The sequence below is a fragment of the Acomys russatus genome, chromosome 17 (assembly GCF_903995435.1).
Source record: "Acomys russatus chromosome 17, mAcoRus1.1, whole genome shotgun sequence".
NCBI classification, from domain to species: domain Eukaryota; kingdom Metazoa; phylum Chordata; class Mammalia; order Rodentia; family Muridae; genus Acomys; species Acomys russatus.
In genome coordinates this window covers 43,199,212-43,224,743 of record NC_067153.1, presented here as the reverse complement: position 1 = coordinate 43,224,743, position 25,532 = coordinate 43,199,212, and the positions used below count along the sequence as shown (strand labels likewise).

The window sequence follows — 25,532 nt, the reverse complement described above, 5'->3', positions numbered from 1 at the left end:
CCTGGGGTGTGCAAGAGGAGAAGGGGAGGGGCCTGGGGTGTGCAAGAGGAGAAGGGGTGGGGCCTAGGGTGTGCAATAGGAGAAGGGGTGGGGCCTGGGGTATGCAAGAGGAGAAGGGGTGGGGCCTGGGGTATGCAAGAGGAGAAGGGGTGGGGCCTGGGGTGTGCAAGAGGAGAAGGGGTGGGGCCTGGGGTATGCAAGAGGAGAAGGGGAGGGGCCTGGGGTATGCAAGAGGAGAAGGGGTGGGGCCTGGGGTATGCAAGAGGAAAAGGGGGAGGGGCCTGGGGTGTGCAAGAGGAGAAGGGGGGGGCCTGGGGTATGCAAGAGGAGAAGGGGAGGGGCCTGGGGTATGCAAGAGGAGAAGGGGTGGGGCCTGGGGTATGCAAGAGGAGACCGTGTGGGGCTTGACAAGAGGAGGGTAGAGGAGGGGGGGAGTCCTAGGGAGGGGAGGGGAGGGCAGGGCAGGGCAGGGTAGAGGTGAAGGACCTCAGGCCAGGGGGACAGCGGCAGGGCCAGGCTGGGGCAGCTGTATCATTACAGAAGGCTGAGCATCCATGTCTGTGGTCCGCCTTCTAGTCTCCTGAAGGACAAGACTAGTGCCAGTATAGGACACCAATTAAGAATTGGATGCTTAAGGACTGTTCCAGAAGCCTGAGGGGTTTGGGGAGATGACTCAGTGGGTAAAGTACTTTTTTGTGCAAGTATGAGGACCCAGCTTTGAATCACCAACCAGCACCATGTAAAAGCTGGGTACAGTGGTGTGCATATGCCCTGCTTACGAGGGATGATATTGGCTAGAGCCCTGGAATTCATTGACCAACTATCCATGAACTCTAGGTTCAGGGAGAGCCCCTGTCTCAAAATAAAAACATAAGGGAGGGCTGGGAGGGCTGGGCGTGGTGGCGCACGCCTTTAATCCCAGCACTCAGGAAGCAGAGGCAGGTGGATCTCTGTGAGTTTGAGTCCAGGCTGGTCTACAAAGTGAGTCCAGGACAGTCAAGGCTACACAGAGAAACCCTATCTCAAAAAAACAAAAACAAAAAACAAAAAAAAAAAAAACCCCACAAAACCTGTAAGGTAGAAAGTGATAGAAGACACTCAGTTCCACACCCTCACATACATGTATACACACACACACACACACACACACACACACACATACAAATCTGTGTGCTCTCTCCCCATTTCTCAGGTGAAAACAAGACAGACTGAGAGTTGAAGTACCTGTTTAGTTACACGGATCTAGAGTAATGACAGGTCAGGGATTCAAGCCCAGCAAACTGTCCTTTGCTGGCCGGGGACACAATTGGATGATGTAGGACTTGCCTCCACAGGCCTGAGCAAGGCTGGCCACAGAAAGAAGTGAGTGGAGGAACCACACATGCCCATGATCCCAGGAGCCTTCTGCAAATGCAGCCACCCCCATCCCATGGCTCCTCTAGGACAGAATGCCCCAGATTCCAAGCCTGGTTCAAATCCAGGCATCAGTGGGAGACTGCCTTTACCTCATGCTGTGGGAGAGGCTAGAAGGCGTTCCTGCCCTACAAAGAAACTCCCTCCTGACTCTCCAAAGGCTCCTGGGGATTCAGTCGGGGGAAGCGGGGGAAGCGTTTGAAATAATTACCGTAAAGTAAACCCCGTTGATCACAGACTGAGATGGAGCAACGGAACTTCCTTCCCTCTCAGCCACTCGGCACTGCAGTACCTGGCTAATTAATGGCATCCTACTCATTAAGGACACAAGCGTTCAGTGGACACCTCAAGCCACAGTGTGTGACCCTGACAGCAGAGAAGGTCCTGGCCTCACCACGGCCCACATTGCTAGCTTCCTGCTCTGCTCAGACCCAGCTGGTGGCATTTCCTAAGCAGGATCTTACCTTCATCTTTCTAATCAACCTTCTACCTTCGCCCTTGGCCCCTCAGGGTCTGAGAACCCCAGCCGTCTCTTCACTTGCTTCCTTGCCTCCACCCTTCCCTTGAGTCTCCTCACAAAGGCAGCTGCTTGGAACCCTCTTGTCCAAATACTCCTATAGCGGCGTACGGAGGCCACAGCACAGAGCCCAAGTTTGTTCTGTCCCAGAGCTGAAGGCCTATTATGACACCCTCTCCTGGCCCCTCTCCCAGTCTGATCTTTCAACTCCTTGATTCCAACAACATGAAAATAGACCTGCTGGGTCTCTGCATATCCTGTCCCTCTGTGGGGAAGAATTTTGAACTAGTATGGTTAGTACCTTCTTTTTCTTTCTTTCTTTTTTAAGATTTATTTATTATTTATACAGTATTCTGCCTGTATGTATGCCTGCACTCCAGAAGAGGGCACCAGATCTCATTATAGATGGTTGTGAGTCACCATGTGGTTGCTGGAAATTGAACTCAGGACCTTTAGAAGAACAGACAGTGGAGCTGGAGAGATGGCTCGGTGGTTAAGAGCGCTGTCTGCTCTTCCAAAGGTCCTGAGTTCAATTCCCAGCAACCACATGGTGGCTCACAACCATCTATAATGTGATCTGATACCCTCTTCTACAGATAAAGCACTCATATACAATAAATAAATAAATTTTTAAAGAAAAGAACAGACAGGGCTGAAGAGATGGCTTAGTGGTTAAGAGCACTGACTGCTTTTCCAGAGGTCCTGAGTTCAATTCCCCAGCAACCACATGGTGGCTCACAACCATCTATAATGAGATCTGATGCCCTCTTCTGGCCTACAGGTATACAAGTAGGCAGAGCACTGTATACATAATAAATAAATCTTTAAAAAAAAAAAAAAAAAAAAAAAAGAACAGACAGTGCTCTTAACCTCTGAGCCATCTCTCCAGCTCCAGTACCTCCTTTTTCATCTCTCAAAGCTTGGTTCTGGCCATCTCCCCTGAGGAGCTCTCCCTGATGCCTTCTCTGCCTGTATAGGACAAAGTCCACGGGAAGGAGCTGCAATTCCATCTTCACGGCACTTCACAGAATCCATTTTGCTGTGGTTTCTATTGATTGTCGACTTGATGGAACCAAGATTCAGCTAGGACCCGAGTTTCCAGACTGGGTTAACTGAGGTGGGGAGACACACCCTAACTGTGAGCAGCTGGAGGCCTGGGCTAAATAAAAAGAAGAATGTGAACTGAATCCTAGCACTGAGCTGTCTCTGCTTCCTGGGCACAGATGCCCTGTGAGCAGCCACCTCACGCTCCCCAATGCCGAGTGCCTTTCCCTGCCATGGATGCCCTCAAAGTGTAAACCAAAGCAGGCCCTCCCCTCCATAAACCGCTTTGCCGGGTATTTTTCTAGCAGCAGTGAGAAAAGCAGGGGATATGCCATTTATCCGCACAGACTTAAGCTGACAGAGTTTTGAGGGGCAGTCCCTCCTCCACAGCCTCATGTCACTTAGCACATGCTTATGTCATTATAGTTGCCCGTCATGTGTCTCCTAGTTGAGCCTGGGGCTTCCCCCAGTATCTCCTGTACCAGCTTAGCACTGGCCTACAGAACCGGCACAGGATGCTCAGAGGTCAAGGAGGCTGTGCACACACCCATCACGGCCACACCCTCATGCCCACTTGTAGCTGACTCCGCTATGGCGCTTCCCGTGAACTGAGTCCTGCCAAGAGCTTGGTGAGCTCTAATTGTTTGACACCTCCAACTCGGAAAGGCTGTCGCATCCTCATTCACAGGTGAGGAAGCCAAAGCGGGAGACCTGTTGTCACAAGCTCAGGGCCCACCCTTGGATCCCAGGCAGGGTGTTCCAAGTCTAGGCTTCAGCTTACTTCCTGTCTGCCCACGTGTGCATCCCAGAACACCACCCTCCACCCTCTCCCGCATACATTAGGAGAAACCACACCTCTCCCAGCAAATGTCCTTGCTTTCCAGCCAACTAGAGAAGAGCCAGGTCACTTTCCCTTTGGAACTGGACAAGAATGCTGGGTTGCTCTCAGATGGTGGACTTGTGACAAGGCACTGTGACTTACTCCTTCTTAGTCAAGCCAGACTGTCCTTATCCCATCTAATATTACAAAAACCACAGAGCCCCACATCCTTTGAGGAGGTCACCACACACTTACTACTCAGCCCCCAACCCAAATTATTTTTTGTTTCTTAACATCCAGACATCGGTTTCCTCTCCTCCCAGTCCAGTAGGAGGAAAGGCAGGCAACAGAGTCAGGGACAGCCCCTGTTCCTACTATTAGGTGTCCCACAAGAAGACCAAGCTACACAACTGTCACATGTGCGGGGGGCCTAGGTCAGACCTACACAGGTTCCCTGTTTGGCGGTGAAGTCTCTGTGAGCCCCTATACGGCCAGGTTAGCTCATTCTCTGGGGTTTCTCTGTTTTGTTTGGTTTGGTTTGGTTTTTTGAGACAGGATTTCTCTGTGTAGCCTTGGCTGTCCTGGAACTCTCTTTGTAGATCAAGGTGACCTCGAACTCACAGAGATCCCTCAGCTGACGAACCTCAGCACTAAGGGCTGAGCTTTTGGCATGAACCCAGGCACCTCATTGGGGAAAGGACAAAGCCATTTACCACAACCCATTTTCATAGGACCCTCTATCTTAGCCAGAAAGGAGAGCAAAAATAAAGAAACCCTGATCCTACTAGAGGCCATATGGATGTCAAAAAAAACTAGCCAATGTCCACTGTGAAGGGCATCAGAAGGGGAATTCCCCAGAGACCCAAGGGGACAGGGGAGCTGACTTGACCCCCGCCCCACAAAGAGCATCCTTAGAACCAGTGGGGCCTCTCCAAATCTTAGTTATCTTGACCAAACCCAAATTTCTCCAGTGCCCAAAACAAAGTAGGCAAAGAGGGGGGAAGATGCCAAACAGGAGGCAAATGGATGGTGGTTCTTTTCAGATGGGAGGCATGTACTCCTGCTGCCATCAGGAGCCAATGGACACCAAACGCCACCAGGGCACCCACCTGGAGACAGCCAAAATGGATGAGTTACTCAGGCCCATCCTTCAACTAGACAATCTTGTCAAAGGCACTGTGTCCAGAAGTACTGCTTGTGCCCAAGTAAATCTCAAAGGAGGAAGAAAAGCTCCAGGGGAATCCATGCCTGAGGAAGCACTCCCAGGAAACACTGCACAGTAGACTGTATAAAACCCATAGTTCATGGGTCTAAGTATGTGCCGGTGTTCATATTTAGCCTGTCTGAACGGGTGGAAGCCTATCCTACCTGAGTGGAGACAGCCTCGATGGTCACCAAGAAACTCCTCAAAGTGTAGACTCCTAAGTTTGGATTGCCCCTCTCCCCGGGGTGAGACAATGGCCCGGCTTTCACGGCCAGAGTTTCTCAAAATCTGGCAAAAGTCCTAACTGTTGATCGGAAACTACATCGTGCCTATAGGCCACAGAGTTCAGGACAGGTAGAAAGGATGAATAGGGCCTTGAAGGAAACTTTGGCTAGATACGTCCTTGAGCCTAGCAAAAGTTGAGCAACCTCCTACTACTTCCCCTTCTAGAGGCTAGATGCACCCTATATCAAGATTTCACCCCACTTGTAATTGTGTCTGGGAGGCCTCCCCACCCCCTCCCTGAGCTCAGAGATGTTCATAAGGTGGGGACTACAAACCATGTCCCTCCTCAAGTCCTTACAGGCCCTGCACCAAGCCCTGAGCCTGCCTACAAGCTCCATCCCATTGACCCAGAGCCTAGAGCTAACATGAAGCCCACACCCTGTGGTCCCCATCATCCCTACAGAAGTGAACGTTGTGAGTGTCATCCCATGAGTCTACCATACCCAGCCAAGGGAGGCTGCAGAAGACAAAGACATGTAGGTTGTCACCAGGTCCTCTGACTCATTAAAGATAAGACTGACCCGGGCCCTAGGAGGACTGTGATTGTCCTATTTTCTCTTGTTTGTTCCCTGTGACAAAAGCCCCCAAACTCTCTTGAGCCAGGACCTTGAGTATAGGAATTAAGAAAGGCCAGAACTGGGGAGCTCATAGCTAGTCAATCCTCTGAGGTCAACCCACCTTCCAGGTAGGGATTTCTGTAAAATATCACATCCAGAGACAACTGGGGAAAGATGCTGCAAAGGAGCATGTCCCTGGGCCTGTGGGTCCACTATTGCGGAAATGGGGCTCCAATCTACCCCATACTATGTCGGCTTTGCTCACAGCCTCCCCTTCCCTGCTCTGAACTACCAAAAGCTAGGCAAATGGCATTGTGTTTAACGGGGCTGTGAAGCCGAGTCCTCCTATGGGCACACTGACCCTTTCATAGTCCTAAAGAGAAAACCATCACAATCTACCTGTAATGCAATCCCAGATCCATAAAGGTTAGGGCCTGGCAGGAAACTGAAGGCCGTTATTGGAAACCCAGCAGAAACCAGGGTGTCAGGTTGTATTGAGACCCAGGCAGCAAGTTTACTATGCAAAGGAAACCTCCACATAGGGTCATCTGCCCATCTTCCCAAACTGGCACATCTTGGTTCCCCTGGAATACAAGAGCCCTAAGGTGGCAAGCCAGAAAACTCCAATGTCCCAGGGAATTCCTCTGGTAACCATAGAGGGTAAAGGTCCAAGAAGCAATAGAAGCCAGCCCCTCAGTGTTTGGGATACAAGAAGGGGTGTGTCAGTTCCTGAACCATCTCTCTACGAGACATAGGTAAAGACTGTTGGCTGTGCCTGGGTCCCAACCCCTATTCTATGTCAGGATTATCAAACAATACTCAGCATTTCCAATTCTGAAAACTGTAAATGATACCAACCTCAGCCCACCCTGGGAGTCCTCCAAGAAAAGACTGTCTGCTTAATGTCACTAAGATACCCCCTAGATAGTACCCCCATGCAGATTCCTGTAGCCACACACAGCAGGTTAACTCCAAGAATGGCAGACAAAGTGTGTTTCCAGGTCCCAGCTGCTACTTGACTTGCTTGCACTAACAGCTTAACCAAGTGTGCACCTTCTGAATTGTTTGCGCCCCCCCCCAATGTATGTCATGTTTGTCTATAATGATAATTGGGCAGGGCCCACCTAAATCTACATGGTGGGCTGCCTTGTGCATGGCGAACCATCCCCATTCTCGCTGCCCTGGTGGGGGGGGCAAGCATCACAGGTTCCCCTGCAGTTGAAATTTCAGCCCTAGTTGTGGGGGATTAAAAAAAAAAAAATGTAAGGAACTCAGTACTCAAGTAAACATAGGGTTAGGATATCTGGAAAATTCTATTTTCCATCCGGAAGCCCAGGTAGACTCCTTAGAAGTTGTTCTTCATAGAATAAGGATGTCTCTTTACGGCACTGGAAGAAACCTGCTGCTTCTATGTCAACCAGCCAGGGGTAATTAGAGACTGTTTGTGAGCATGTTACTGTTTAACACAAATGCTGATTTTTGTAAACCACCCCCCCCCCATATCTGGTTGCCATCCTTGTTCTGAGAACCTCCCCTCTCAATGTTGTATAAACACTGCTCCCCAATTGTGCCCTGATATGCCAATAAAGCAGCTTACAGCCTATCACCAAGCAGGGGAGAGAATAGGGCTGGACTTCCTGACAGCCACAGGAAGAGGAGTTAGAGGAAGGCTTAGCATATTGACTCACAAGCAGAGGTCCAAGAGACATCAGGAGAGGAGCTGGAGCAGGGAAAGCTACAAAGTGTAAGTATCTCTTGGGATGCAAGCTGGGAGGAAGCCAAATTAGCTTAGAGGGTTAAGAGTAGAGTAATAACTGCTCAGTTATTGTGTTGTGAAGCTTATTACTACACAAATATTTTTTAAAGTTTCAATTATTTGTGTGATAGCTGGGTTAAGAGAGAAACTGAGACACAAATAGTTTCATAAAAATAACTCTAACAAATGTTTACCTACGGTTAGAAATAACGTTGAGGAAAGAGAAAAGAGATGCCAAGAATCTAACAACTGTTATCAGGCCTTCTTCTCTTGGGCCCACTTACCTACTCTACTCATGGCCATTGCTGGGCCATTGATCCTTTTATTAACTCCTAACCCTCAACACAGGACCCTGCTTGCTCAACTGCTTACTCAACTATGAAAAACAGAGAATAAATTCAGTTAAATTCTTAGTGCTGGGGGGACGATGTAACTCCCTGCCCCAAGATGACTCCACAATTTGACTCACGTCCATGGAACCAGTAGGGAATGCCACAGGATCCCAGACCTTAGCACACTGAGCCCATGTTTGAGGCACCATTCTGACCTTAAAACCCAGCACGTAGGCCTCAACACCTGCCAAAATAGGAACAAAGACCTAATCCCTCAAAGACCTCATCCAAACTTCCAGGGAAATCCCTAAATTACTAATCTTGCTTTTGTTTTGTTTTGCTTTGTTTCTGGGTTCCACTTCTTGATAACTGAAGTGTGTCAACACTAGGATGTGCTTTTTGAGAGAGAGAGACAGAGATAGAGACAGAGACACAGAGAGAGAGAAACAGACAGACAGACAGAGACAGACAGACACACAGACATAGACACAGAGAGACATAGACAGAGATACAGAGAGAGACAGAGATAGAGACAGAGACACAGAGAGAGAGAAACAGACAGACAGACAGAGACAGACAGACACACAGACATAGACACAGAGAGACATAGACAGAGATACAGGGAGAGACAGAGATAGAGAGACAGAGAAAATAAAAACAAACACAAGAGCTGTAAGACTCCGGGCTGCATGATTTGGGCTAGTTCCCCATACAATCGCTGGCCAGCAATAAAGACTTTTTTCCAGCTTTAAGAGTATTTGTGTGGTGGTCTTACCTGGTTGGCTTACCTTGTAACACTGGGACAACCTACACCAAACTCAAGAACAAGACTTGCTGGTCTCCTTAATGGAGGTCCCCAAGAGAATTTGCTTTACTTCCATCTTCCTTGTGTGCCTATTCATGCCTTTGATTTTTAGGAAGCATAAAGTTTCCTCTGTGAGTCACAATGAGTGTGGATGTGTGCAAGGGTCAACTCAGCAGAACACTCAGATATGGCTGGGCGGGGTGGGAGCACTAACACTGCATGCTTATCAGAGGATGAAAAATTTCCCCCTCTGTGAGCCAGACCCTAGTTTGCCTTCCACTGACCAGGGACACAGTCCTACCTAATGAGTGTCCTCCCCTAGACCTGGGACTGGCACTTCCTCTCCTGGAAGGCTATATGGGGACCTCACCGTCCATCACATGACATCTTCCCACCAAGTCACTTTTCCAGGTCCAGCTCAAAAGTCACCTTCCCCGATTTGCAAGGGAGTGACCTGTGCCTCCCCGCTTCTTGGAACATAGCACAGGCCTCTTCCCACAGGACCCCGAGGTGTCTATCTTCTCACCAACCTGGAGCTCCCGAAAGCACTATATAGGTCCTCCCAGTCCTCCCAGGGACGGACATAAGAGCGGATCCTGGTGACTGTGTTGTGAGTTCCCAAAGAGAAGCAGGAGAGGGTTAAGCAACTCCCCAGGGAAGAGACTCTGTCATGGGTGTTGGCAGGTCTTGGGATGAGAAAATTTGAAGCCTACATCCCTCAGGGCCCAGCCCCACACAAGGAACCCTACGTCGTAAAGCAGGGCCCCAGAAGGATGCAGCGCTTACCTGGGGCAGAGCCTGTACCACCGTGTCCAGCAGAGCCCGCATTCCTGTGGCCATCTTCAACAGCTTCAACACTGTGGGTGACATTCAGTCCAGGCTATGGGTGTGTGCACGTGAGTGTGTACGTGCAAGTGTGTGAACTCGGAGAGGAGAGAGGAAACAGGGCAGCATATGACCAGAGTTTTTTTTTGTTTGTTTATTTTTGGTTTTGGGGTTTTTTTGTTTTTTGTTTTTTGTTTTTTTGAGCACTACATAAGAATATGGCTGAAGGGTCTGGACGGCCCACTAGTTAAGAGCATTGGCTGCTCTTCTAGAAGTCCTGAGTTCAATTCCCAGCACCCACATGGTGGCTCACAGCTGTCTATAACTACAGTCCTATGAAATCTAATGCCCTTCTTCTGCTGTGCAGATGCCCATGCAGACAAAATACCCATTTACATAAAGTATATAGTTTTTTTTGTTTTTTGTTTTGTTTTTTAACAAACACAGCTGCAGCTGCAGAGTGAGGGGTATGTGCACAAAAGAGAACACAAAATCTGGGTACAGAAAAGCCCAAAGACCACAGAACATGTACAGTGGAGTGAGGGGAACACAAGTGTGTGGATGGATGAGTCGGTAACTGACGTGGCAAAGATGGCTGGCACAAGGTTCCACATCCCTTCCTGTGCCCTCTGGCATAAAAGGATTCTGGTACCACTGACAGAGCTTCTGCACATCTCACACTCTAGAACATGGTGACAATGGGCAGGAGGCAGACCAAAAAAAAATCAAGAAGCACCCAGCCATCACTGTGGCAATAAGATTTAAGGGGAAAAAAGTAGGAAAACCCTCTGGGATGAGAGATGGGTTTCTGGGGAGGAAAGAAAAACTGTAAGACTGTAAGACACACTGGGGGGGGGGGGCTGTGGCCCTGCTACGGTGCTGGAAAAGTTGCCAGGTGGCACACAAACCTGAAACTGAGTCCGTGTGGTGCATCCTGAGAGTGGACCACACAGATTATGTTGCCATGAGGAGCCAGGGGTAGATGCACACAAGCATGGAGGTGGCATCTGGGGGTGGGAGGCTGTGCACACACAGGGGTTTGAGGTGGCATCTGGGGGTGGGAGGCTGTGCACACACAGAGGTTTGAGGTGGCATCTGGGGTGGGAGGCTGTGCACACACAGGGGTTTGAGGTGGCATCTGGGGTGGGAGGCTGTGCACACACTGGGGTTTGAGGTGGCATCTGGGGTGGGAGGCTGTGCACACACAGGGGTTTGAGGTGGCATCTGGAGTGGGAGGCTGTGCACACACAGAGGTTTGAGGTGGCATCTGGGGTGGGAGGCTGTGCACACACAGGGGTTTGAGGTGGCATCTGGGGTGGGAGGCTGTGCACACACTGGGGTTTGAGGTAGCATCTGGGGTGGGAGGCTGTGCACACACAGGGGTTTGAGGTGGCATCTGGGGGTGGGAGGCTGTGCACACACAGAGGTTTGAGGTGGCATCTGGGGGTGGGAGGCTGTGCACACACAGGGGTTTGAGGTGGCATCTGGGGTGGGAGGCTGTGCACACACAGAGGTTTGAGGTGGCATCTGGGGTGGGAGGCTGTGCACACACTGGGGTTTGAGGTGGCATCTGGGGTGGGAGGCTATGCACACACAAGGGTTTGAGGTGGCATCTGGGGGTGGGAGGCTGTGCACACACAGGGATTTCTTTTGGATCCTGCTCTGTCCTACTCGGCAGACAGCCCCTCTTGCCCAGCATTTTCCACATTTCCCACCCCACCCCTACATGCTCTCCCCTGGGCAGTGGGGAGTCCCCTCTCTACCCTTGCTTGTTTCTGCCCTGCCCTGTCTCCTACTTACCCCGGGCAATACGCAGAACACGCATGATACGGATGATGGTTGGGTTGATGGGCAGGGCTGCGTTGATCTCAATCTCTTCCAGGGTAATGCCCATGACAGACAGCAGCACAATGGCCAGGTCCAGCTGGTTCCATCTGCACAGCAGGGCAGGTGAGGCAGGAGGAGGAATCAGAGGAAAGCATAGTGGCTCAGACACACCCAAGAGGAAGACAGTCTCCCAGCACTTCAGACTCCTGTAGGGCCCACTAGAATGTGCAAATACCCTTCCTTCTACCCATCCTCTCTGATGTCAATGAGTCTGGCCCCTTTTTTTCTTTTCTACAGAGAGCTACCTAAGCTGAAGAAACATCTCCGGCTTCCTGTAGGGGAGGGGATTTGGACTCTGACTTCTACGTCTAAATCCTAAACTATCTGGTCCCTTTGGGTAGCATTTGGACAGTCTGTCAAGCTCCCTAAGCCTCGGCTGTTTCCTCTAAAAAGTTAGCATGAGGCAGATCATGTTCTGTCTTCAGGTTACAGAGAACCCACAGGAGATGAGCTCGAATAGCCTGTGTCCATTCAATAAGACTCAATTACTTCCTGTCCAGGGATCTAGTCATCAGCTAGGAGTCCTTGGCCAACAACAGCCAGATGTTAATGGTGCCTTCAGGCTACTTCAAAGATCGGGACTCCTTTTCAAGCCTGCTGCCCTAGTATGGTCCAGGCACTCACCGGTCCTTGAAGAAACGCCTCAGGCCAAATGCCACCAGCTTCAGCACAGCCTCCAACACGAAGACAGTGGTGAACATGTAGTTGCAGTACTTGAGGGCTGTCTCTAGGGACTATAGGGGAAAAGAGAAGCATGGTCTGAGACTATGAGCTGCCCTAGAACCGTCCTATAAGCAGAGAGTCTGCCTTTTTGAGGGCGAGTTTAGTCCGTTTACATTTAGTGTAATGCTTTGTTCCCATTTATTTATTTATTTATTATTTATTTATATTCCTGTTCATTCCTTATCATCTGTGACAGTCGTTTCACATTCTTATTTCTATATTTGGGCTGGCCTGACCCTGTTGCTCCTCTTTGGAGACAGAATGGGGTAGTAGTTAAGGACTCCCAAACCAGACAGCATAGATTTGCATACTGCTTAGCACTTGCTCCTTATTCAGTTTGTGACCTGGGAAAGTGCTTGACCTCTCTGACACTTACTTTCTTCGATTGAAATTTTTAAGAAAATAATCCCTCCTGACTATCAGAAAGCTGCTGTGAAAATTAAACGAGATATTCAGAGCTGGGCACAGGACACGTTAATTGGTAATTGTGAAGTGTAATAATCCCGTTTCTTCACATTAATTTGGAAATTCAACAGTTACTGTTCACTCTGCCATGGCTCCCTTCCTTTTCAATAAGATTCCTCACCTGGAGGCTTCACCCCACCTTTCCTGCCAACTTTGCCAAACAGAGTCCTAAGCCTCCTCTCTTGCATGCTGTCTGACATCCACCCCAAGGCTGCCTGCCATGGGTCTGCACCTCCCCCCTCTCCGTGCAGAAAGTCATTGCCAGGCTCAGGATACTCAGTGAGCAGTGGAGGCCCCAGTAGACCCTGAACACAAATTCAAGTTCTGATTGTGGCTCTGCTGCCTACTTTACTCTCTGAGGCTCAAGTTCTTCATCTGGAAAACCCAGACTGAGGTTCTCCCAACATTGACATGACTATGAGGATTAAAGCACACATCATGCCCAGCGAAGTCCATATTGACACACCACAGCCACTGCTACTCACACTCTAGGCTGCCCACAAATGCCACCTCCCACACACTCCAGGAAAGAGTGACCTTTTCCTTTCAAGCGTCTAACTCACCAGCTGCCCTGCACCTCTTCCTCACAAAGGCCTGGCGTAAGTAAAGCCCATCCTACAGGGACTTCATGGATGCTATAGTCAGCGGGCCCTTTTACCCAACCTCGTCCTTGAGGTGGGATCCTGCTAAGGCTGGTCCTCAACATTGTGACCTTAGACTAGATGGTGACCCCAAGACTCACTGTAGGCTGGTTGTAGTGCTCCAGGGACATGGTGACCACATTGAGGCAGATGATAAAGGTGATGAAGATGTCCAGGTAGTGGCTGGTGCACATGGAGTGGATGAGCAGCCTTGTGGGACAGTAGGTGGCATAGTAGGGCAGCCTCTGAGCTTCTGCAGGCACCATGGGAGAGTGGCACAGACCGCACAGGGTTCGACCAAGCAGAGGAAGAGCACAAAATAGGGACAGACCATGGATAGGAAGGAAGCAAGAGAGAAGCATGCTGGCCCACACCAGGTCCTGGACGAGAGTGCTCCTCTACCAGCCAGGACGCCATGTGGGGGAACCATGAGATATTGGGGAGGGGACAGGAAGCAGAGATGTTAGGGTACACATTATTCCCAAACACCCCAAACAGGTCCACGACAAGGACACTAGGTCTGATAGGCAAATACAAGGGTCCTAAGGCCATCCAGGGGGGATGACTGGCCCCCCAAACTGTAGACAACTTGCACAAGGAAGAACATGAGGCGCAGGTGTGTTCTAAAAGCTCCCACTCAGTGGTGCCCACAGGAAAGACTACATCTGTCTCTGCCTGCACTCAGGTGGGCAGCACTGTCATTACTGATGGACCAGTAGATGCTGGGGAAAGGGGCTGGGCCATGGGCAAAGGGTAGATTATATCTTTTATTCTTTTCCAGTCCCCTCAGGGGGCTAGGTTGAGAGACCCCACCCATCCCAGCATCCACCACGTGCTCACTACGGCGCTTCTTTTCCAGGCGTCGTAGCCTTTTCTCCTCTCGGCGCCGCGCCTCCTCGGCCTCCTGGTGCTGCCGGCACTTGTGGAAGTTCTCCACGACCACACCCACAAACATGTTGAGCACGAAGAAGCTGACGATGAGCAGGAAGGAAATGAAGTACAGCAGCATCCAGGGGTTGTGGTTGGTCACAGGCTGCAGGGAGGCAGGTGTGAGGGCTGAGGGGGGGGCCTGATCAGCACAGCAAGGTCACACAGATGTGCAGCCCGCCTCTGAAGTGTAAGGTGAAAACAACACAGCAAACAGGGAATGTCTAGCCTGGGCCCGACATGAATAAGGAGGCGAGCTAAAGATCCTTCTCCTTCTCTGCTCCTGTGGTTGTCTCCTGCACACGTTGGTCTACTGTCTTTTCATTGACCTACCACTCAGCCATCTACCCACCATCTACCCAACCCTTCTGTCACCCATCCATCCACCTACCATCTATCCAATCCATCTATCTATTACCAACACATCCATCCATCTACCATCCATCTAATCCATCTACCACCCACCCATGCACCCACCCATCCATCCATCCTCCCACAATCTATCCAACCTATTTATATCTGCCCATCAACCCATCTACTCATGCATCTGTCTATCCACACCTCTCCATCGATAAGCCCAGTCATATATTCACCCACCCACCTATCCACCCATCCATCCATCCATTCATCAATATATCCATTCACCCACTCATGGACTCATCTATGCACATGTCCACCCATCTATCCATTTACCTTCCCTCTCACACCCATACCCATCTATCCACCTACCCACTTGTCCTCTTATCCAGCCTTCCATCCACTCAACCTGTCACTCATCCACCAACCCATCTACGTATCCATCTATCCATTCTCTACCCACCCATCTGCCATCCACTCAACCTGCCACTCATCCACCCTTCCACCTACCCACTTACTCGTCCACACAGAAACAAAGCAGAAAACAAAATGACCAAGAGGCAACCAAGCTCAGAATAGTAGGTGGAATCCATTGCTAGGAACAGGGGACAGGCAGAGAGAGTAAAGAAACACATACAAATGTACTCATCACCCCTGACCCTCCTCAGCTCCAGATCTAACCATGTGGGTTCTAGGAAACCAAGAGTCAGAGGTGACCTGTGGGTCCTTTCCCCACCATCTTCATCTGCAGTGGCCCCAGTCATGCCCACCTGCTGGTCCACAGCAACAGCATCCAAACCATTATACATGATGTTCACCCAGCCATCCTTGGAGGCCAAGACAAAGAGAGACATCAAAGCCTGGAAGACAGAGGAAGCGGGTAGGGGTAAGAGATGTGGCTTCATCAGCCCTCCATTGTTCTGCCTCTAGGAGACCAAGACAAGGAGGTCTTCCTGAGTGGTAGAGCTATGCCCTCAGCTGAAGAGACCTCTCTGACGACATATTGTGTGCCTGTTGTGTGTCCTGTGACTGCTATTGTCAGGTAGAAGGAGAACTGGAGCCAGAGTCCTGAGTTACTAGCTCAATTCTAGCAGTAACTGTCTGTGAGATGTCCAGCAAGAAAGTCCATGAGCTTCCATGCCCTGACCCATGGCAGGAGCTACTAAGTGAGAGGGACAGTGAGTGACAAGCCTGAGGGGCTGTGCCATTGTCACCCCAGAAGTCTCCAGCACCTAAAATCTAAAGTTCAGAAGCCTTGGGTCTCAACTCAGCCTCTAGTGTTAATTCAGGTGTGACAGTGTGGACCTATGAGTGAACATCAGGTAATCTACTACTGGCCACCAGTGAAGGAGATCCAGTGATGGACCACCAGTTGGAGGCCACCAGTGAGGGGGCACCACCTTGGACCCTGCTTTTTCTTGTACCTTGTGGGAGAAGACAGTCTTCTCTTTGCAAACAGCTAACTGCCTGGAGGCTTTTGTGGAGATGGGGAGAGGAGGTTCTCTCTTATCTGGAACACTATGAAAATGTATGAGGCCCCCAGGAGACGGGATCAAAGGTGAAGTCAGAACATGCTGACTGAAGTGTTAGGAAAGAGATGCCATCAGGTCAAGGGGCCTGACAGACTAGTCATGAGCTCAGCTTGCCTACTGGGCTGTCATATTCCCATTTGACAGGAGAAGGAATCGAGACTTTAAGAGAACACCTCTACAAGAAAAAGAAGAAGAAGAAGAAGAAGAAGAAGAAGAAGAAGAAGAAGAAGAAGAAGAAGAAGAAGAGGAGGAGGAGGAGGAGGAGGAGGAGGAGGACAAGGAGGAGGAGGAGGACGAGGAGGGTGAGGAGGACGAGGAGGAGGACAAGGACCAGGAGGATGAGGAGGACGAGGAGGAAGGAGGAGGACAAGGAAGAGGAGGACGAGGAGGACAAGGATGAGGAGGGTGAGGAGGAGGGGGAAAAGGAGGAAGGAAAGAAAGAAAGAAAGAAAGAAAGAAAAATAATCTTGACCCCTCACTGGTGGCCTCTCACTGGGTGTACACCACCCTCCCAGTGTGGATGGCTCTAAAACTCCCATTACTATGCTTTGGGTGGGAAGTCAAGACCAGGACCAGTGTTCGTGAAGTACTTTTAAGCTTCATGAGCTGGCCGGCTCTGCACCCAGGGTCCCAGCCTTACCCATCCTGTGAGCAGAGCTCCACCCCTACCCACTTTGCAGGGTGGGGAACTGTCCTGAAAGAGCAGGACTGTGCCCCTTGTGACCCTGGAAGGGCTCACCTGGCCCAGATTGTCAAAGTTGTATTTGTGATGCACCCAGCGGTAGTTGGCGGCCACGCAGTCAGATCGGTTGGTGATGTTTCGGGTGTCCACTCCCAGACAATGATAGAACTTGCCCTTGAAAAGCTGTGTGAAAGGAGGAGTGGTGGTGCTCAGTGTAAGAGGGACACAATCAGAGGAGGGAAAGCTACAGGAATTCACACACACACACACACACACACACACACACACACACACACACACACAACCCGCCCATGCTCAGTCAACCCAGTTGGGTCTGCCTTTCTCACTTGGGTCTACCAAGACCACCTGAGCCCCCAGATGAGTGGGCACAGGTGGGGTGGGGTAGGGGTGAGTAATCTGTGCACAGCGTCTTGTCACCCTACAAAGTGGGCACCCCTCACCTGCACGCCAAGGATGCCGAAGATGATGAAGAAGGCACAGCAGATGAGCACAATGTTGCCGATGGGCTTAAGGGAGGAGATGAGCGTCTCTACCACCAGCTTCAGGCCAGGGGCCCGGCTGATGACCCTGCAAGGTAGGCAAGGAAGGCCAGGGTACTGTCAGGAACAGCCAACAGAGAGACAGCCCCAATACAGCTCACAGTCACCAGGCCTCCAGGGGGTGAAGTGCCAACAGGAAGTGAAGATACAGTAGCAAGAGATGGGCAGCGATCTACCTAGATCAATACTCAGAAAGGCACTTGACCTCCTCACCCAATCCCTGTAGAGTGCACACCACATCCAAGAGATGGCACCCAGAGATGGCACTAAGCTACCCAGGAACTCAGAGGAGGTAATATAGTGGAGGCCATTTTAGCCCTTGCCCTAGGCGCTTAGGCTCCTCCCCCAGCAGCAGGGTATATGTAGCACAATGCTCTTGGGAGCCTGCGTTGTCAAGCCAGAGTGGCTGATCCACTTAGACTTGGGCAATTTCCCTATAGAGTGCGACAACACTGCTCCCCACGCACTCCATCCCCATGCGTTGGGGCAGGATCCTTACCTCAAAGGACGTAAGGTGCGCAAGAGCCGCAGGACACGGAGGACCCCCAGAATCTTGGCTCCCCCCGCAGAGGCCACAGATACCACAATATCGATGATGGACACAAAGACCAGGAAGCCATCCAGAACATTCCAGCTGCTACGCAGGTACGCCTGCTCGCCAAAGTACAGGCCCAGAGAAACCACCTAGGGGTGGGGTTAGGGTCAAGCTTTAGGAGACAGATGGGGCCAGAAGACTCCACCCGACCCCAGGGACAGGACAAAGGGAGGTAAGGAGGTGGCGGATGGGATGTGGCTCGCGAAGGGTCTTCTGAGGGCTGGTGACAGGCAGGAAGGAGCAGGGTCTGGGCCCAGGGAAGTCTGTAAGCTATGGTCTTAGATGATGACCATGAGATGTCACCCCAAAGCCACCCATGCCGGGGAGCACCGCAGAGTAACATTTCTACCCAAATGCGCCTTTCTAGTTGGATTTCATGATTGGAGAAGAAGGAGCCACCACTGATCCCCTCTAATTACAGAAGCTCAACGCAGGGGCTAGAGCCCAACAGGAATGGACCTCAGGGGCCTGTGGAATCTTGCTGAGGGCCAGGTCAGCAGGAGAGGTGAGGCCTAGGCCAGGGGCTCCAGGTGGTGGGGGGGGGGGTGAGAGGGATCCTGGTAAAGCCCAAAACAACCTTCAGTGTCATCTCTCCCACGAAGATGGCCGTGAAGATGTAGTTAGACACCGTGAGGAAGATGCGTTCCTGAAAGAGTGGGAAAAGCCGTGAGCCCAGGCATTCCACGACTCCCTGTGTGCCTGGTCAGCTTCAGCCATGGGCAGCCATCATGGCCACCACCTCTCAGATCTCGTGGCCTTTCCCTCCCACAGGCAAGCTCCCTGCCACCTCCCTCCCCTCATTCTCCCACCCCCTACTCGTGCCTTTCTCTCTCTCTCTCTCTCTCTCTCTCTCTCTCTCTCTCTCTCTCCTCTCTCTCTCTCTCTCTCTCTCTCTCTCTCCATGCCTAGTGTCTGACTTGGCTGATCGGTCCCTGAGCTCCCCCACCTTGGTCACCCCAGTGTTCTGGCCCTCTGCAGCCACTCACCGTGCTACCAGCTTCAATCTGAGGCCTCTCCAGAGCAATGGTAATACAGTTGAGGAAGATGAAGGCCAAGACTACGTAGTCAAAGAGCTTGTGGGCAATGATGGTCTGACACAGGAGCCGGAACCTAAGTGGGTGTCAAGGAAGCCCCGCCCCCAGGAGGGTCAATTTGCCTCCCACTCTGACCAGAAGGAAGACAGAGGGCCAAGACACATGTTCAGGGACAGGATGGCTTAGAGAAAAGTCTCTCTCTCCTCTCCTGTAGCCATTTGACAACTGCCTAAGGTACCCAGCTGGAGCCTCCTCCCCCACCATATACCTACATAGTGAGGTCAACCATCTGCCTCCAATACCCAACAAAGCCTGATGGGAAAGCCTGCATATGAGTTTTCAGGCTGCCTGTGGACCTGTCCAGCTTTCCTTGTGCCCAGCACAGAGAAATCCCCCAGAGGGACATCAGGCCCCTCCTCTTCCCTTGAAGACCCACCCTCCTCTCTCTGGCGCATGAAGGTGCCCTGCCCTCTCCTTCCCTCACTCTCCTAGCCAGCCACTACTCACTTGTTCTCAGGGGAGAAGAGGTAGACCGACCAGTCCTCGCGGACTTCGCACCAATCCGGCTTGTAGACATCAATCATCTTGCGGACCCGGAAACACAGCGTCTAGCAAGGCAAGGAATTGGGTGCTGAGGTTGGTGCTGCGCGGAGCGGCCTGTCTCTTCCCACTCTGCCAGCCAACAAACTGGAGGCCCGAGAAGAACTCCAAACTCTCCCCCAGGCCCCAACCAAGGAAAGTTTGGTGACAGGGTAGATCAGATGTGGGCAGTTCTGGCCCCACCCTCCAGCCCCATCCACCATGCCTGGGACCACCCAAAGCCCTTGGATCCGCCTCTTTCAGCCCTGCAGACTTGCTTTCACAGTGCAGCGTGACTCAGGTGTCCCAGCTAGCCCCTACTCACATAGTCCATCTCTTCCTCATCCTCTCCGCGGTCGCGGCGGTCATCCATCTTAGTGAAGACGTCCTTGGCGATGTTGGGCATTCTGCCATTGCAGTCCTCGTGTCCCGGGGCCTGGCCCGCTGCCCTCCAAGCGGCCCGCGAGTGGGCACCCACCACGGGCACCAGCTCTGCCAGGTCAACTGAGTCCCTGGTATCGAGGGACAGCGTCCGGCGGTGGTGGCGGTGACGATGTGCCAGGTGGGGTCCATGGTGTGCATAGTGGGTGTGCGGGGCATGAAGGGGTGCGGCGCGGGGAGGCACCTCCTCTCGGGCGCCCTCACAGGCCCTGACCCCGCTGCCACCACGCTCCCCGGAGAGCAGAGACTCATGCTCCGCTGAGGGCGGCTTGTGCTTCAAGCTGTTCCAGCTGGACCGGCGGCTGGCCCAAGTCCCGCTGCGGCCCCAGGGCCCGTAGTAGGAGCTCCGGGAGCTGGACTGCGGAGAGGCCCGGATTTGGATCAGCAGCCACCCACACCATAATCTAGGCCCATACCTCCTGCACGCCATGCTAGAGTGTGCCCACCCACTCCAATGTATGACTCAGAGTAAACCCTTTCCTTCTCCTGAGAAAAACTTATAACAAATAAGGGCCAGCTTTACAGGTAAGGAGACTGGGGCTCAGGGGTAGGTAATAATTTCCTCGCTTTTACACAGCTCAGAGGTGGCAGAGGCCAGATTAAAGTTCTAGTTGGCCCCACCCCTTACAGACTATACCCTGCTGGATTCCAGATCTCTCCACCAAACCCCACTCTTTTCATTCCATTACCAAGACCTGTTCCGACACAGAGCACCCAGGGTTATCATAAACACAGATCCTGCCTGGTTCCAACTACATAGTATGTTGGGCTCACCAGGGCACCTTGTGTCATATCCTTTGTCATCCTCCCTCCTCCCATCACAAGCAACCAGCCATCATAGTACCCGCAGGACTCACCAAGGAACGCTGGTCATAGCTCATCCTGCTCAGTGACATGACACTGCTTTTTCGGGAGTCTAGGGCTACCAGTACCGGGTCTGGCTGCAGTGAGAGGCGGGGGGCAGTGCCCATGGCACCAGCAGGACCCAGATGCCCGCCCAGGGGGAGGCTAGGGTCCAGGTGTCCATTGGGTGTCATGGGTATCGGACAGAGCTTGAGATCTGGAGGGGTGAGATGAAGACAGCAGACAGACAGACAGACAGACAGACAGACAAAGGAAGCCACGAGATAATCAAGAATGAGTATATATAAATGGAGAGATTTTCTGTGGAGATGTCCTCCGCCAGGAAATCCTGGATGTTGCTTTGGCGCCTACTTCATGTGCCTTCCTCCATCCTGCCTGTGAGACTGCTCTTCAGGAACCCTTCCCTTCTGTTCTGGGGCCAGTCTAGACCTCCACCAAGCCAGAGCACCTCACTCTCGTGCACATAGGCGGGGACTGTCCTGTTGAGTTTCCATGGGCAGTGTGCATGGTTGGAAAAGGACACCTAGTGGTATCAGACATGATCAGAACCCAGGCCACAGCCAAAGACACCAGGGTTGTAACTCAGAGCTCCATGTGGTAAGGGAAGCAGGTGGCCTTTCTACAGGAGCCCAGGAGGTCCATGATGGTCTTTTTCTGAGACCAGGCATCTATTTCAGGTGTAATTGCAGAACACAGACAAGTAGCCATCCCTGAGCCTAGCCTTCATGGGGAAGCCATTGTGCCCTATGTCCACCTGGGAAGCTACGGAGGGCTCCTAACTCTGAGTGGAAAGTAGACGTGCTTACCTCCGCTGTTGTCCAGGCCCTCTGGGAGCTTGTCAAACTCCTCCAGGTTGGATGAACTCTGGTCCTCATCAGAGTAGGAGCGGTTAGCATCACCCTGGGAGGTCAGGTCACATTGGCACAGGTCAGCTCTGCCTTTCCCTACCCCATGCTTGAGATTTTTTCAATGGGTGTTTCCACCCTCCTTTTACAGAGAGGGAAACTGGTTCAGAACAGGGACCTGAGAGGCCGATGAGAACTTTGGCCACAAAACACAGCCTTCCTTATTTCCAGCTCCCCAAAACTCAACAGTTTGGCAGAAGAAGCAGGCTCTGGAAACCCAGATCTTGGAGGCTTTAATCTGAGGCAAAGAAGCCGCCCAAGGGAAAAGTGAGAATCCTGGATTCATCCTGCATTTGCATGCTTCCTGAAATGAAAAGCTCGACGCCCTGTTGGCAGCTCCAGGCTCCCTGTGCTCTGCCCAGTGACTAGCCCACAGTTACAGTTACCTCAGCTTGGAAGCCTTCCACCAGGATAGCCACCAGAAGATTGAAGAGAACATAGTTGCCGAAGGTCATGAGAGCAACAAAGTAGAGGGAGGCCCAGGGGGTGGTGGAGGCCATGCCATTGTACAGGACAACGTTCCAGTCCTCCTGAGTGAGGATCTGTTGACAAGGACACGGTTCAGCCCTGGTCCAGGCCCAGGCCCAGCCTTGTGTCAGCCTTAGCCCCTCCCAGACCTGCTATGAGACATCAGCGTCAGCGCTCGCCGGCGCCACGCCCCACCCCCCACCCCACCCCGCCGAAATCCATGAGCTTTCAGCTGCCATTCACCTGGAACACTGTGACGATGGCCCACAGTAAGGAGTCGAAGTTCTTCCTGTCAGGGACTGTGTCACCAGTGTCCGTGCGCAGGCTGAATTTGCAGCCGAAGATATGCATCCCAAGGATGCTGGGAAAGGGAAGGAGGTGGCTCAAGGCACGGGTCACACTGAGCTCCCTGCTACTCCCAAGACCACCCAGTACCAGAACAGAGGGACATGTCACGTCCATGTCCATAGAGGATACTGCCAAGGCTCAGAAGGCAGAACTTCCCAGAGCCATTAGGTTGAATGCTGGTGCCGGGGATTTAAAGCCAGACCCTCGCAACTTTGTCCCTAGGGTCTTCCACAAGCCACCACGTCCCAGGCTCACACCCATGGCCTCCAGCAGATCCCGGATATTGAGTCCTAGGGAGGGCGGGGCTCACCTGAAGATGAAGATGAAGAGCATGAGCAGCATGCAGAAGGTGGCCACGTTGTCCATGGTCTTCATGAGCACCACGAGCTGGCGCCGCAGCGCCGGCATGAAGCGCACCAGCTTCAGCACCCGCAGCAGCCGGAATGTGCGCAGCACAGACAGGCCACCGTCTGCCTGCCCCACGATTTCCCAGATGCTGCAGCCGGTATGGGGTGGGGGGAGGGGGAGAGGGGGGAGAAGCGCAAAGTGTCAACGGGAGGCCAAGGGGACAGGAAGATAGAAGAAGTGGAGAGGGCAAGGAGCACAGAAAAACAGCTTACATCATCCATTCATCCATTCATCCATCCATGACTGTGGGTGCTACTCCACAGCACCCCCTAAATCAGGGTTTCTTAGCCAGGAGTCAATGGATCCAGCATTAAGAAGCCTGTGGCTTGTTGGTGAGATGAGTCAGAAGGTGGAGTGGCTTGCCACCAAGCCTGATGACCTGAGTTCAGTCCTCAGGATCCCCACAGCAGGAAAGAAGTGACTCCTGCAAGTTGCCCTCTGACGTACACACACATACACATACACAGACACACACGCACACAAACACGTGCAGCATGCACACACGCACAAACACTTACACGCACATGCATGCGTGTGCAAAGAAAGACAAAGAGGAGGCAACAGCTTGTGCCTAGTCTCGCAAGCCTCTGAACATCGCTATCCTCTTTCAGAAGTTGCACGCTTCTTTTGATTAGTCACATAAAAAACAAACCAGAGAATCAGCCACAGCCATGACTTCATGGGCAATCAAAATATTTGCTATCTTCAGGTTGCATAATGATTGAGGTCGCTACTTCTGTGTCTCCGGCCCCTGTTTGGAACTCTGGCGGCCTCAGACTCACCGCTCCCTCTATAGAGCACATTGATGTGGAAGCACATATTGCCGAATCACCGGTCTAGTCGGTATGCTGATAGCTGCCCACCGCTAATGGTTCCCTTTGTCATTCAGAGGCTTCCTGTGTCACTAGGGGTTGGGGGGGCTCTCGCTCCTGCTCCTCAGCTTTCGGGGTGCCAGTGTGGATTACCTGATGATGACAATGATGCTGTCAAAGATGTTGTAAGGGTTTCGCAGGTAGTCGAAGAGCCCGAAGGCGGCCAGCTTCAGGATCATCTCCAGAGCAAACATGCTGGTGAAGACCACGTTACAGATCTCCAGGACGTTGGTCAGCTCCTCGGGCTGTGGGACGTAGGGACAGAGGGCACGCATGACCCTGCTGGGTCCATTTGACTTGCACCATAGTCTTTAGGACTTCTCAACTATGCTACCTTTGGATGGAGGGACAGTTGTCTACTAGGGAGTGAGGCAGCCCACACATGGTGCTGGTACCATACAGTGGGCAGCATCATACGACCAAGTTATAGATGGGCCAGTCTCTCACACACTGCCAGGAAGTGGAGGACAAAGACAGGGAACCTGCTGCATGCCGTGCACAGCCCTAGGTACATGAGAACCTCCACGGTGGCTCTCAGGGAACATTAAGGAAAATTCAAGGGAAGAGCCCAGAGTCACTAGCTGGTGGCACTGGGCTGCCATTCTTTAGCCACAGGCCTCCCTCTACCCTCTACTCTCAAGAATTTAAGAGGCAGGTAGCTGCTTGCAAATGGTACCGTCTGGGACCCTGCATTAAAATAGACCATGCTGTGGGGATAAAGAGAATGCTTCCAGATATGGCCCCTGCCTCTGAGCCTCTCTCCCATTATCCATAAGCAGGGCATCCTGAACTCCCAGCCTCTGGATAAGAGTCAGGCAATGAAGCTCTGTCCTCTGCTCTCCTCTCCACGTTGGAGCACTAGGCTCGTGCTCATGGGGGGACGCCAGCAGCTTCTGCTTGAATCTTAGAAAAGAAATGGCTACTTGTCTCTCCTTCACTGACCCTCCAAGCCTGATAGGCCACCACTGACCTTTCCATTTGGTAAGTAAGGAAACTGGCTGGGAGGTGGGGTCCAACTTGCAAAGAACTACCCAGTAGAAAATCGCAGACTCCATAGCCGCACACAGAAACCCTGCCTGAACCAGTTCACTTGCTCACTCATTCATTTGTTCACTCCTGAATGAATCACATAGGTCTCCCAAGAGCCCGCACTGTGCTGAGCCTATGTTCCTGGAAGGGCAGGGGGGGGGGGGGGAGAAGGGGGAAGATGCCTGCTGTCAGTGGCACCCTAAAACAAAGCAAGCCCCTAACCTAACACTGGCTAAGCTGATTGGGGACAGTGTTGGGGAGCCAGGCAGCTTCCTGGAGGAAGGAAAAGAAGAGGGCAGAGAAGGGTGGCCAAGCCAGACTCCCAGCTAGGACAAGGGCTGGGTGACAGGAAAGAGCCACAACAGCAAGCCATCTCCTGCTTGTCAGCACCCAAACACCAAGCCTGCCTTTTCCACTGAGCAACATGGAATCCCAGGGGCCTACCTTTGATCCCATATGGCTTACAAGAAGAAAGAAGAAGAAAAAAATTATCCAGTCACCAGCTTCCCATCCAACTGCCCAGGAAATCCAATAAAACCGCCAGTTCCTCTCAAGCCCATATAAAAGGAGAGCGGTCCCCCCCCCCCCCCCCCGCCCCGCCACTGTTTCCATCTGTAATTACATTTGACTCACAAAATGCAAGGGGAACAGGACCCT

General features: G+C 52.1%; 1 protein-coding gene across 1 annotated transcript in view; it reads right to left on the bottom strand.

The window, feature by feature from the left end:
* Positions 1 to 25,532, bottom strand: part of Cacna1i (calcium voltage-gated channel subunit alpha1 I) — a 79,184-nt gene that overhangs the window by 8,380 nt on the left and 45,272 nt on the right. Inside the window, exons 9-27 of the mRNA XM_051160025.1 lie at positions 23,940 to 24,091; positions 22,877 to 23,062; positions 22,462 to 22,579; positions 22,137 to 22,292; positions 21,652 to 21,745; positions 20,839 to 21,041; positions 19,866 to 20,339; positions 19,469 to 19,569; positions 18,914 to 19,037; positions 18,505 to 18,573; positions 17,832 to 18,016; positions 17,234 to 17,360; positions 16,830 to 16,955; positions 15,329 to 15,418; positions 14,115 to 14,307; positions 13,376 to 13,527; positions 12,070 to 12,179; positions 11,359 to 11,492; positions 9,520 to 9,590 (exon numbers count right to left, since the gene is read on the bottom strand). Coding sequence (XP_051015982.1) covers positions 9,520 to 9,590; positions 11,359 to 11,492; positions 12,070 to 12,179; positions 13,376 to 13,527; positions 14,115 to 14,307; positions 15,329 to 15,418; positions 16,830 to 16,955; positions 17,234 to 17,360; positions 17,832 to 18,016; positions 18,505 to 18,573; positions 18,914 to 19,037; positions 19,469 to 19,569; positions 19,866 to 20,339; positions 20,839 to 21,041; positions 21,652 to 21,745; positions 22,137 to 22,292; positions 22,462 to 22,579; positions 22,877 to 23,062; positions 23,940 to 24,091 — 2,865 coding nt within the window. The remainder of the gene's footprint in view (positions 1 to 9,519; positions 9,591 to 11,358; positions 11,493 to 12,069; positions 12,180 to 13,375; positions 13,528 to 14,114; positions 14,308 to 15,328; positions 15,419 to 16,829; positions 16,956 to 17,233; positions 17,361 to 17,831; positions 18,017 to 18,504; positions 18,574 to 18,913; positions 19,038 to 19,468; positions 19,570 to 19,865; positions 20,340 to 20,838; positions 21,042 to 21,651; positions 21,746 to 22,136; positions 22,293 to 22,461; positions 22,580 to 22,876; positions 23,063 to 23,939; positions 24,092 to 25,532) is intronic.